Source organism: Schistocerca nitens, chromosome 4 (genome assembly GCF_023898315.1).
Source record: "Schistocerca nitens isolate TAMUIC-IGC-003100 chromosome 4, iqSchNite1.1, whole genome shotgun sequence".
NCBI lineage: Eukaryota > Metazoa > Arthropoda > Insecta > Orthoptera > Acrididae > Schistocerca > Schistocerca nitens.
The window spans coordinates 301,227,859-301,241,664 of NC_064617.1; the positions used below are offsets into that span (position 1 = coordinate 301,227,859).

Genomic DNA, 13,806 nt, shown 5'->3' on the forward strand with positions numbered 1-13,806 from the left:
TAGATACTGTTTCTCATTGGTTGGTTTTATGTGGATATAGGTTTTAGTGGAGGTTTTATAGTTCAGTCATTATCATCTGTTGTTGAGTTATCGTTCTCCTTTTCAGATTTCTTTTCTACATTGATGTATTTGGAACAAAGGCATGTTTCCAAATCTTCACACTGTTCAACATCAGGTGCTGCTTCTGTTTCCGTAAAATCTAAATTCTGTAATGATCCATCACTCGTGATGGTTGTGGTCATTTTTTAATATGTTTGTTCAATTTTTCATGAATGACATTTTCATCTAATACATCTCTGGCAATCATCATGTTACTTGTTCTGGATGCCATAGAATGTAGGCTTTCATAGTTTCTGAATATCCAACCGTTACATAAAGTTGTTCTTTCAAATCAATTTTTTTCATTTTTGCACATGCACAACATCTAAATAATCTCGTGCACAACATCTAAATAATCTCAGATGATCAATTTTTGATTCTCTTCCATGGCAATCATTTACAGGAATTCTCATTATTATTTGCTGTTGTTGGGCCTCTATTTTGCAAGTAATTTGGTGTTGTTACCCCCCCTCCCCCTTCCCCCTGCCTTCCAGAAACTATGTAACGATATGCTCGGGGGGGGGGGGGGGGGGGTTGAAGCATACATCACAGAGTATTTTAAGGTTTGGTAGCAAGCTACAACAAATACAGGAACACCTTAGTGAAGCTTCAGAAGACAACTATCAATATACAGTTTAATGCAAATTGCCTAGCTAATAATGTAATTCCAGATTATATAAAAAAAACTCTGAATAGCATGTCATCTGCACCAAAGAAAGTGGAGATTTTGTGGCTAAAGCAAGAAATTAGGGAATTATGTGCTAAAAAGCGGTTGCTCAACAGTGAAATTCACCAAACACATTTAGATTCGACCAACAAATGTACAATACCAGCTCACATTGAGGAAATAACATAGAGAGAAAAAGCATATATTCAGAAAGTAATGCAAGAAAAATGAGAGAAACAAAACAGAAAACTCAACAGAATAATCAACAGCACAATCACACCTACTAAAAACAATCTCAACCAACAATTTAAGTTCCATGAAAGAATCATTAACCTAACTGACATAAATCTTACCCATCAAGAAAAAGAGCCTACTAGAAAAAGGGCCAAAACACAACATTAACACAAACAAATCACACAAAACAATAGAAAAGCTCATAAAGGAATCAGAACACATTACACAGGAACAAGAAAGACTGAACACACCTAATTTTAATGCAAACTTGACAAGAGAATTAGTAGCTGCAGAAATAACACAGATAATCAGAACACACAAATCCACAATTATTTCTAATCATAAAACATCATAGGAAATCACAGCCAGCAAACTTAAGCAAAAATTAAAACGGAACAATGCCATAGTAACAAGAGCAGACAAAGGCAACATTACTTTAATTATGGATGAAAAGGAATACATAGAGAAAACACTAGATTTTCTCAAAGACAACATCAAAAAACTGATCGGTGACCCAACAGCAAGATACCAGAAAAACATTCCACAGACACTGAAAAACGTGAATAATACATTCTCAAAAGGCCAGGTACAGAGGATGACACAGAAAAATCCAAAAGCACCCACCCTAAATGCCCTAATAAAGGTTCACAAGGATGATATCCCATTAAGAGCCATCATTAACTTCCGAAATGCTCAATCCTACCACCTAGCCCAACAAACACATACACTCTACTGAAAAAACTGTACACGTCTGATAATAACAGGAATCTAGAAAACTCAAAGTAGTTAATAGACAGAATCACGAACATACACGTACCAGACACAGCAACCCTCATATCATTCGACGTCACATCAATGTACACTTGCATTCCAATAAATGAAACAATGAACATTATCACACAAAGATTAAAACAACAAGGAAACATACCAGACACACAAATCAATGAAATAACAAACATACTCAAGACCATAACATCACAAAATTATTTTGTATTCAACAAAGAATTTTATTCTCAACACGTAGGACTGCCAATGGGATCACCAATCAGTGGCCTCCTAGCTAACATATTCATGAACAACCTGGAGAACATGATCTTCAGACACATAAAACCAAAGAACTACAAAGTTATATACTGGTACCGTTATGTCAATGACATAATATGCCTGATTCATGAACCACATACACACATAGAACAACTACACAATGAAATAAACAACTTACACCCAAAAATTAATTTCACATTAGAAACAGAAACTAACTAACACACTACACTTTCTAGATCTCACCATACAAAAAGCAAACACCACACACCACTTCACAATATTCAGGAAACTGACAACCACAAGCACCACCATTCACAACCTATCAAACCACCCATTGACACGTAAGCATACAAACTTCAGATTCATGCTCCACAGATTAAACAGAACACCTATGAACAAACAGAACTACACACAAGAACTAAACACAATAAAACAAATAGCAGTAGAAAATGGTTATACTACCCATATGGTAGACAAGTTAAATCAAAAAATATGCAAACAGTACAAAAATGAACACACCACACACACATAAATCCTCACCCAGCACAGAACAACACAAAGCACAAACAATGACCAACACAAGACACAACAGAGCAAGAACACACACACAAACGAAATGGCACATACTCACCTGCAATAACAAGATTGTTCACAGAATAGGCAACACACTAAAGAAACAGGGATTCCAAATAGGATACAGGATGGAGAACACAACACAGAAAAAGATCAGAACACAAGAAACACCCAATGAAAAATGTAACAGACCAGGAATATATGAACTCACATGCAACACCGGCAAGTCAGTATACATAGGGCAAACATGCAGAAACTTCAAAACAAGATATTCGGAACATCTCAGAGCTTTAAAAAGCAACAGTTCTCATAGCACATTTGCCGACCACCTTATAGCCAACAACCACCACCCAACCACAATAGAAACAGACTTAAGAATACTGAAACCCAGCCACAGCCTATACAGCAAACTGACCTTTGAGGAAAATTTCCATATACAGAAGGCAATCGCAGAAGGAAAACATGTCTTAAATGAATACACTACACTCTGCAAGGGCACACTATTTAATGCATTAAAGGAACTTTACAAATAAAAACAGCACAAACAGATAAAGTCTATGCACACACACGCACGCAAGTGCGTGATGCTTCCAATCAACCATCTCCCGAAGCACTCAAAGAACCCACAGTTATAACCAGATGATTGTAGTTTAGTCACTTCATAACAATTGTATTCTGCTGTCAGCAACACATTCAGTGTCATGCAATTCGAATATTTTACTGCTCTCACTTCATTTTTAATTTCGTGTTAGTAAACTGGCAAAAGGTTTTTGAATTTCTTAAGAGAAATCCATCTCATCACATCACATACTTCTTGTAAAAATTTCGTATTCAGTAGGTAAGGCATGAACAGTTGCATGCTTACCTGATATTTCTACACCAGGACCCCGGAACTTGAACAGCAGCGTGTTGCGTCTCACAAGATAAGCTACACTGATTCACCTGTTTTCTTTTCTACATTCATTTATTCCTTTAACACAGGTATTCCCTCCCACAAATCAAAATGTGTATGGGAATCTTTCAAGTGCATCCTGTATTTCTTTCACTGGTTTGCAGTCTTGTATGTCATACAGAGAATAGTCATCTATTGATGTTCACAGAATTTCCACCATCTGTTCATTTGCGTTTCATTCATCTGCTGTGGATAAATTTCCCATACCAAGGCCAACAAAAATGCTTACTGATAACTAGACCCTTAATTCTCTTAGACCAATGGTGATAATTATCTTAACTCAGTAGTTAAAATTTTGTACTTGTCCTCAATGTCTTAGCATTCACTTATATACTGTAAACATACTGCACAAGAAGGAACTTCCCCATTCGTGTATTACTTGCTTACAATATTCCACAGTGGATCAGTCAATATTCTGGCTCTTTTTGGCACTTTATCTACATTTAGCTCATTTTTACTCCAAAAATTCTCAAAGAAAAAAATAGAAATGTCCACTTCCTGCACATAACATGTTTTATAAACAGTTTCCTTTCATCATTTAACTGTTCATCAGAATGAGTGAGAACATGTGCTGTGCTGTTTTGCAGGACTTCTACTTACATGTTTACTGATTCTGTGATATCTTGTTGTTACTTGAAAATTACTAAATAATCAAACTGACCAATCACGAGTTAGAGACATACTCTTCTATACAAATATAGTCTTGGTGGAAATAACATCACCTTTCAAAAAATGTCAAAGGAATTTGCAATCACGATTCAAAAACCAAAATTCTAAGAACACACGTGTTCTCTAAAAACTCATACGAACAATCAGTTCATTAAAACGACAGAACAGATGTGTCCCTTGATCTCACAACACAGGATATGCTTTTATAGAGTATGCTACACAAAAACATTACCTATAACATGTGTCCAAGTCTTAGTTAGCACTCAGAATACTTACAAGAAAAATATTTCATCAATGCTTTTACAATGATAGTCATGAATAAAACAAAACTAATATTATAATGAATGTGCTCAGCACCTGCTGAATTATTCCTTTAGTCCTTAAATTATTTATGATACACTTAATTTTTTCAAGTGCTGAAGCCACACAGATTACTTTTAAGAACTTGGAGAAGCTAAAAATATGCTCATATGTTGATATCAATGTCCATGTGGAACAGTGATGATGCTGACTTACTTTCTTAATTAGCTTATGCACAGCTTACCTCTGATTCACTAGCTGCAGGATACGCAACTTGCAGCCTGTGCAGTTTGGCACATCGTATTGCCATGTACCAATCAACTATTACTTGTGAGCTGTCATGGTACACATAAATATGTCTAGTAGTTCCTTCTTTAAGATAGGTTAACTGAAGAGAATTGGCATGTTCTATTTTTTCTGGTGAGAATGCTACATTTAATTCCGACAGTCTTATTATTGCTTTTGGGTCCTTCTTCTGAAAGTCACAAATGACACAGTTTCAGCTTATTATTCTTAAATAATAGAAATATTCTGAGATATACATACAAAATACTACACAAAAAATAACTGCATGTGAAATGCCACCATCAGAACAAAATTATCCTAACTCAACATGTCATTAAAGTTAGTAATTTAAATATATTCAAAGCCAAGGAGGAGAACTTACCAGCCACTGTAACAGAGGATTTATAGATGTACTAACATTTACAATAATTGGAGGGGGTGAATAACCCAGTATTTGAACTTTTTAGTATTCTTTTGCCAGGAGAAAATCTCATTACTTTATCTACAGACCCTACATGTGAGACCTGGTAAGGCTGCTATTTGAACATGAGACATGAAATAACTTCTTGCAATGGAATGTTTGTCCCTGCTTGATTTTCTTCCGTGGAAGTCCTAATCTGCAGTCTCTTACATATATGATGCCTATGCAATAGAACCATTTTGAAAGCAGTTGGGTCTGGTTTTTCATTTAGATTTCTTTAAAAACATGTTTCATTTTTTAATTATTTGTAGAGATCAGTTTTGGAGTTACAATTCAGGGCATTCAACCAGACTGACCATTTCAAGAAAGATTAGAATGTAGCATCCCATAAATGATGAGGCTAATAATTCCATTTTTCTGTGCTAGGTGCTTTGAGTCTCAAAAAATGTTAATAAGTACGTAAGCTGCAAAAATAATATGTGGAAAAGTGTAATTGCCAACCCAAAGGGACACTTGTAAATATATCTTTTATCATCGTCTCGTCTAGCTTTTTCTGAACCTCTCTTAAAGAATACAACAACAGCAGCTAAATACCAATACCTAAATTATATATAGTGTATACTAGGAATGAGGCCGATGCACATATATTTTCTGCTCATTCTTCACATTATTCTTCACACTCTCATTGTATTACTGAACACATTTTTACACAAACTTGCAGAACTCTTGCCATCTGTGATGGCCTATATCTGAACTTTTCAACACATCACTAAGCTGTGAAGCAAGCCAGTTTTTGAGATGTTATGGAGAATTTACTTAAGTTAGTTAGTAGTGTTATGTTCCATGAATCATTTGCACAGTATATTATACTGAATGTAAATAAGTTATACACAACTGCAACCAATCACTTTTTTGAATAATAATGCTTTATTCCATAAACCGGCTTTTGAACCTTTTCAGGTTCATCTTCAGATGGTTTCGGGAGGATCCGGGAAGTTACTTCATTACTGGTAGTAGCATAATGCTGGGTGCTGGTTCTTTGGCAGAAAGATGGGTCACACTTTAATGTATCGCCATGACTATAGCTTATCTGTCGATATGGATGTAAATTTAGTTTTTATTTACTGTGACAGTATAGGCGGCTTTTTTCGGATCTGCCTGCCTCCATTTTGATGTCCAGAACACTTTCACACGAACTATATTAGTTTACACTTTACCAGCATCCAGCATGCACTTTACAACTGTTGCTTGTAACAAAGATCTTGACAGAAAGATATGGCATAAGCTACTTTGTACAGTGATGTAATTTGTTGTTCTTTACATGTGTTAAAGTCGATATAAGGGCAAGTACTTTAATGGCGATAACATGAGAGCACGAGATAAGGGCAAGTTCGAAAACCGGTTTCTGGAATAAAGCATTATTATTCAAAAATGTGACTGGTTGCAGTTGTGTATAACTTATTTACATTCAATATACAGTCACAGTTCTAAAATATCCGTAATGGATAAGCATAGTATTATAATGATGTGGAATGAGTCATTTTACATTTTTACATTCACACTGCAAATTAATTTGTAAATAAGGCTACCTGCTGAACATTTTTAAGTTTATTGCTTTTTATATTATTATTCATAAACAATGGAAAATATCAGCAGCCAGAGACAATGGTCGTGTGTGTGTGTGTGTGTGTGTGTGTGTGTGTGTGTGTGTGTATTTCAGAATAAGGCCTTCTAGCTAAAAGTTTGTGGTTTAGTAGTCCTTTTGTTGTGCCTGTCCGTGACTCAACATCTCTGCTACATGGTGAGTGGCAATCTATCCTCTTTGTAATTTTGTTTTTATTGGTATTAAATGTGCAATGTAAAATAGTAATCTCTACCCTCCTCCCTCCAACATTTACACATCACAATAACAAAAGTACTTCTACAGAACAGGAGGAGTTGTCAAGGAGAAACTTTTTCAGTTTGTTTTCAGATTTTACCTCACCGCCTCTCAGACATTTTATATCACTAGGCATGTGATTAAAAATTTTAGTTGCAGTATTGTGCACCTCTTTTTGTGTCAACCTTAATGTGGAGTAATGAATGTGATTTTTCCTTCTGGTATATCATTGTTCCTTTGAACTGCAATGGATTGTTTACAACAGACATCACGAGGAAAAAAATGTACTGTGAAGCAGTAGTCAGTATGCCCAAGTTTTTAAACAGATGTCTAAAACATGACTGTGAGTGACCGCCAGGTATTATTCTTACAGCACATTTTTGAGCAATGAAGACTTTTTTCCTTAATTCTTTAACATATTGATTTTTTTCAAATTACATTCCAAAAATTAATATTTTTTATTAATGAAAAAGTCCTATAATGAATTACATTGCATATAGATACACAAAGGTAGCTTTTAAATATAATAAGTTACAAAATTTTTAAGATTACGAACAATAAAATCCCGAGTATACACCTGCAATGGACTTTGACTACAATATCCTGAAACCTGAAATCTTTTTTAGCTTCTGTGTAGCCATGAAGTCTAATATTTCAGTATGGTTTCCTGTGAACATAAATCTTTGAAGAGCTGGTTGGAGTATAGTGGATGTATTTATCTCATACCACTGCCAAGAGCTTGACACTCAACTGACAAACTGTTGTCCCTTTCAGTCTCTAATGAAGTAACAACACATCCTCCTTCACTTTCTGAGCCACTAAATCAATGTCAAATTCAGGATCACTATAGCCATCCTTCTTTGAAAGCACTGCCCAAACAATAATACAGGAGAGAGGCTGAATGTTGTGTTCTGTTGTCAAGTATCCAAAGCTGCACATAGTAAAGATGACATAGTAGCAACCAACTCAAAACAAACCACGATAGCCAGGCTACAAATGCAGGGACAGATGCTCTCTAGTGGCTGAACACTTAACTGTCAGGGCTGAAACGGATGTAAGTGGGGTTTTATTTCTTTGAAGGTCTGTTCTTAAGATGCTCGAGTATACTCATGATTTTAAGTTTCTGTCAAAATAATAAAAACTAGATAACTTGGTGTTTTATGTTAAGGGATTAAATATGAGTTACCCCAGAGCAGTATTCCATATGACACTATTTAATGAAATATGCCAACTTACTGATTTGTCTCTCCTCAAGATTTGCAATGGTTCAATGTGCAAATGTGACTGAACTAAGTTGTTTTTGGAGTTCTAAATTTGGCTTTTTCCAGTTTAAATTTTAATTAAGATGGACACCTAAAATTTATGAATTTTTTATCCTATTTATTATTTCCCCACCATGTGATACACACATCACTGGCGTAGCATCTCTAAATGCGCAGAACTGAATATGTTGTGCTTTCATAAAATTGAGTGTGAGAAGCTGGGCTGTACAGAATGAAAGGTCCAAATGGGAATAGGTGTGCGTGGAGTCTGAAGGAATGTGGGTGCTCCAGAGTTAAGGTTGGTTGGTTGGTTTGGGGAAGGAGACCAGACAGCGTGGTCATCGGTCTCATCGGAGTAGGGAAGGATGGGGAAGGAAGTCGGCCGTGCCCTTTCAGAGGAACCATCCCGGCATTTGCCTGGAGTGATTTAGGGAAATCACGGAAAACCTAAATCAGGATGGCCGGACGCGGGATTGAACCGTCGTCCTCCCGAATGCGAGTCCAGTGTCTTACCACTGCGCCACCTCGCTCGGTCAGAGTTAAGGCAGATGAGGTTGAGCTGACTGAGAAGGTCAGCTAAGAAGACATTTCTCTGATAGGTTCTGGGAGAGCCTCAAAGCACATTAAAGTCACCGAGCAGCAATAAGCGGGTGAGGGAGTTGACCAATAAGCTGGAAGAAGGATGCCTTGGTGATACCGAATGACAGAGGGATGTAAATGTTACAAAGGGAAAAGGCGAAGTGAGGAAGAAAAATGCGGACTGCAACAGCTTGCAACCGGGTGTTCATGCAGATGGTTTGACTATGAATGTCATCCCAGATCAGCAGCATGACTTCCCCATGAGAAGGAATGCTGTCTTCTGGGGGGATGTCAAAATGGACTGGAAAGAACTGCGAGAGGTCAAAGTGGTCGTGAGAATGCAATTTTGTTTCCTGGAGGCAGAGAACAAGTGGACACTGTGATGCCAAAAGCAGCCATAATTCCTCCTTGTTGGATCTAAGGCCGCAAATGTTCCATTGGAGAAGAGTCATGGCGAGGAAAGGGATGGAGGAGGGGAAAAAAAAAGAAGGGATGTCACCTCGGTGGCTGCCAAGTGCTAGCCTTCAAACACACTCTGCAACAGGGTGCAGAGGCTGGAGGATCCTGCTCCATGAGATCTACAGAGCGGTTGGCATTCTCCATTGATCTGCAGACTCCAGGGCAAAAAAGTAGTCAGTGCGCTCCAGCGACACAGCGCTTGGCTGGGTGGTGGTATCATGTGGCGATACTGTTGAAGAGGATCTCCAAGTTGGTAAAGGAGAAGACCGTTTGCCTTTGTGTGATTTCTTGGAGCCTCTGTTGGCTGATGATGATTCAGGTGTTTGTTGGCTGGAGGGACATAGGAAATCTTCACGCAAGTACTACTCCTGTCCTTTCCAGCCTGCTGTGAGGCGAAAATTTAGTGGCTTGTTGCACAGCTGGAGAAGAGGGAAATGAGGATGCTGCCATGACACTGGGCGATTTTACAACTGCAGTGCTGAATTTGAGGTTGCAAGTCTGCGTGGCCATGTTCTTTGTGGAATGAGGTGTAGAAAGATGGTACAGTAAGTGACAGGTGGTAAAATACAGTGTTTCCGACTAGTTGACAACTTGCAACCAACAGAGTAAAGCACTTTTTCCTTCATCCTGATCTCCTGGACAGCCTGCTCATCTTGATACATGGGATATTCTTGAGAGGAAGCTGCATGGTCACCAATGAAATTAATACATTGAGGAGGAGAAGGCGGGCAATCACCCTCATGAGCATCCCTACCACAGGTTACACATTCAGCTGGGTGTCAATAGGACATTTGGGTGTGGCTGTAACAATGACACTGACAGCCATGCGTCGGGCTCAGAATGCCCTGTCAGACTATGATAACTTCACAGTCTGCTTTGATCTTTGATGGAAGCACTACTCTATCAAATGTGAGGAAAAGAGTGTGTGGGCACTAATGATGCATCTACCTTTCCCATAATCTGATGGACTGCAATAACACCCTAATCAAAGAGGTAAATTTGGATTTCTGCTTTGGTCAGACCATTGAACAGCCTGGTGTAAATAACACTATGTGAAGAATTCAGCATTTGATGGGCCTCAACACAAACAGTTTAGCCACGGAGGAGCAAAGCTGCAAGTAGTTGTTGTGCTTGAGAATCAGAAGTAGTCTCCAAAAGCAAAGTGCCATTGTGTAAACGAGAGCAGGATTTCACAGGGCCGGCAATTGCATCAACACCTTTCTGAACTACAAACAGATTAATCTTAGCGAAGGACTAACTGTCTTCAGTATGCAAAACAAACAAGAACCAAGGTCTTTGATTCGCTAGCCTCATTCTGTTTATGTTTAGTAGATGGAGACTGAGATGGTGATCAGCTCATTGCAACAAAATCCCCCATGATTGCCAGTGTCGCTAATGGCGTGCTCCTTCAAACTGGGGATTCCACTCACAGGAGGACACACCCACCTTAGGTGATGGTTCATATCTAGCAGGGCCAATTGGCAATCTGGGAAGGTAACAGCTCAGGCAATCACCCTGCCTTGTGCCTAGCCTTTACCAGGGGTACATGCAAACCCTACCCGTCGATCCGGGGCTGGGAATTATGCACATTACCAGGTCACCTGTTATGCGTCAGATGCGTGGACTGGCCTTCAGGAGCGCACAGGGAGGAAGAAGAAAATGAGGAACTTCAAATGCTGAAGCAGAGGAAGGAGAGGAGAACAAAAAAAAAAACAGTGGGGGCCTGTTCTGATGTCTGGCTACTGAAAATGTAGAACACATTTCCAAAAAAAAAAAAAACATACGACCTGTTTCCCAAGGGAGGGGAAAAAGCACAGCAAGAAGAGAGAGATGCAGCTTGGAAAGGAAGAGATGCTGCAAAGGTTGGGGCCCCTTGGTAGCCAAGTACGAACTCATCAAAGATTAGTGAGCTCCCTGGGGAGGACACGAGTAACATGGTAGAGTGTAATCTTTTATATTTACCATCTCTAACCATGTAGTTATGTGGTGCTCAGATAGGCACAGGACGTCTATCTCTTCAGAGCTCTCTAAATTTTGCAGACAGACAAGAAGCTCTTCTATCCTACTACTCAGTCCTCTAATATTCTGATGAAATAAGCTACCCTTACTTTTCTGTGCAGCCTTGTGTGTTTTGTGTGGCTCTTCTGTTATTTTAACTTCTTTCAAAACCAGGTGCCTCAATGCTGATTTCAGCCTAAAGAAAGGTACCTCGCTGACACCAGTAATCACAGGTATCTTGCAGTGAATGATGGTGGAGCCCTGTACCTTTTCTGCGAGAAGCTCGGACACCTCCCTCTCCTATTCACGTGTAGGCCATATCCAGCCTATCCCCATTTCCCAACTGTAGCAACAGGCACTGCATTCATAATAGATTTCATTTCAGTCAACATCCCAATTGTAGCAACAAGTACTGCATTCATAAAAGATTTCATTTCAGTCAACAATAGTCTGATCATCTCAGGGTTAACCCATGGCTGGTCACGGTGCTGTGGGACCTCCACAAAACTCACATTTGATACTCCTATTGCAACCAGGTTACCCCAAATGCTGTAATTCCTGTCATTAACCAGGCTGTTTTCCGCTCCAATTACAACAACAACGTGATCCTCTTTTCCAAAACTTTTGCACAAATTACCTATGTCACAGAGTGATGTACTTTGGGCAAGTGAGAGACTGTTTGTTTACTCTAAGGACAATGTATCTTTCACTTGTTGTATTGTATGTTCTGTGACTATGTAATAAAGTGTTGTTAGACTGCTAATCGCTGCTCTACTGTGATTCACGCTGTAAGAATTTGGTGCCGAAACCCGGGAGCTTTAGATTTGCCCGAGACAATTTCCACGATTGCCGTTGTGAAACACGAATTCTGGATGCACGTCACGCGGCAATATTACGAGGGGGCTCACTGCAGCGATTTGTCACACCACGCAACAAGCTCTTCGATGACAACCGCCTGCATACACAGCTAAGTTCAATTGAATTATCACGCAACATGTTTTGTAGTGCCATTTGTAAAGGCAACTGATTACATTATTGCCGCTCTGTACTGCTATTGTAGCCGTTCGATTAGCGCTTTGATGAATTATCAGATCCTACGCTACGCCTATTGGTTGTTTATGACTAGTGCTGCCATCTAGCGACCATCAATTGAACTACTTCGACTAGCGATCCAAAGATAACACCTTATTAGGACCAGCTGATCGCTAGCTGACACTGCTTTAAACTTTGGAGTAATGGACATGCCAGACCACAAACCAGAAGCACAGTTACACTCTCTAAAGAGAAAACGTATGAGAGAAAAAGCAAACATTACGCGACTCGTAGCGGAAGTTGCAAGGTTGTCAGACACATCGGAAATCACGGATTATAAATATTACAATGACAGATTGGGAAGCGTTCTGAACCGCCTCGTTAAATTAGATGAGGATATTCACGAGTTGTTAGACGATGACGAATACGAAGAAGATGTTCTTAAATGAGAAGATTATATAGACACCGCGAAACTCACAATTTCTCGATTGTCTCACGAAATAGAGAAACAGCTTGCGAAATCGGTAGCAGACATAAAGATTCCCGACAATCCGCTGGTACAATCTGTAACAATGAGTGTTCCCACAGCTTCAGTAAAACTTCCGCCGATCAAACTTGAGCCTTTTTCAGGCGATATCGAGACATGGGCACGATTCTGGGAGCAGTTTGAGCAGTCGGTTGATAACGATCCAACGGTAACTACAATTAATAAACACATCTTTCTTCACGGCTATCTCTCGGGAGAACCAAAGCATTTAGTGGACGCTATTGCGGTGACGGCCGAGACGTACGCAGAAACGAAGAGGATTCTCCGAGCGCGTAATGGCAACAAGGATCGAATAATTCTAGCCCACTTAGATTATCTCCAAGCCATAAAACCAATTCAGCTGTCCACCCCAGAGGAACTTAATACAACATTCAATGGTTGCCAGTGACGTATTCAAGCTCTCCGGGCACTTGGGGAAGACGTGAACGGATACGGCCGAGTCCTTGCGCCAAAAATTTTACGCACTTTTCCGGATGACATATGCCGCCACTGGATAATTCACACCAAGCATACGGGAATATCCAAAGGGGACATTTTGCAACTGATGGAGTTTCTAACGGGGAAGTCGACGGGGCGCTTACCATGCAGAAGATACGCGGTGAATTTTCCAGCACTTCTAGTAACCTTCCCACAGTATCCACACTTCATGTACACGCGAAATCTAAAAGATCGACTCCAAAGGATACCAGCCTAAAGGAACCATTCTGCGTCTTTTGCGAATCTTGCGGTCATTGGGCGCAAGACTGTAAGAAGATCGTACGCGTTAATGATCGAATAGTTAAATTGAAACTAGCAAACAGATGCTT

The 13,806-nt window shown here is 39.4% G+C and overlaps 1 protein-coding gene across 1 annotated transcript in view; it reads right to left on the bottom strand.

The window, feature by feature from the left end:
• LOC126251490 (arf-GAP with dual PH domain-containing protein 1-like) overlaps positions 1-13,806 on the bottom strand; it is a 144,242-nt gene that overhangs the window by 74,465 nt on the left and 55,971 nt on the right. Inside the window, exon 4 of the mRNA XM_049951951.1 lies at positions 4,783-5,013. Within this exon, the coding sequence (XP_049807908.1) occupies positions 4,783-5,013 (231 nt within the window). The remainder of the gene's footprint in view (positions 1-4,782; positions 5,014-13,806) is intronic.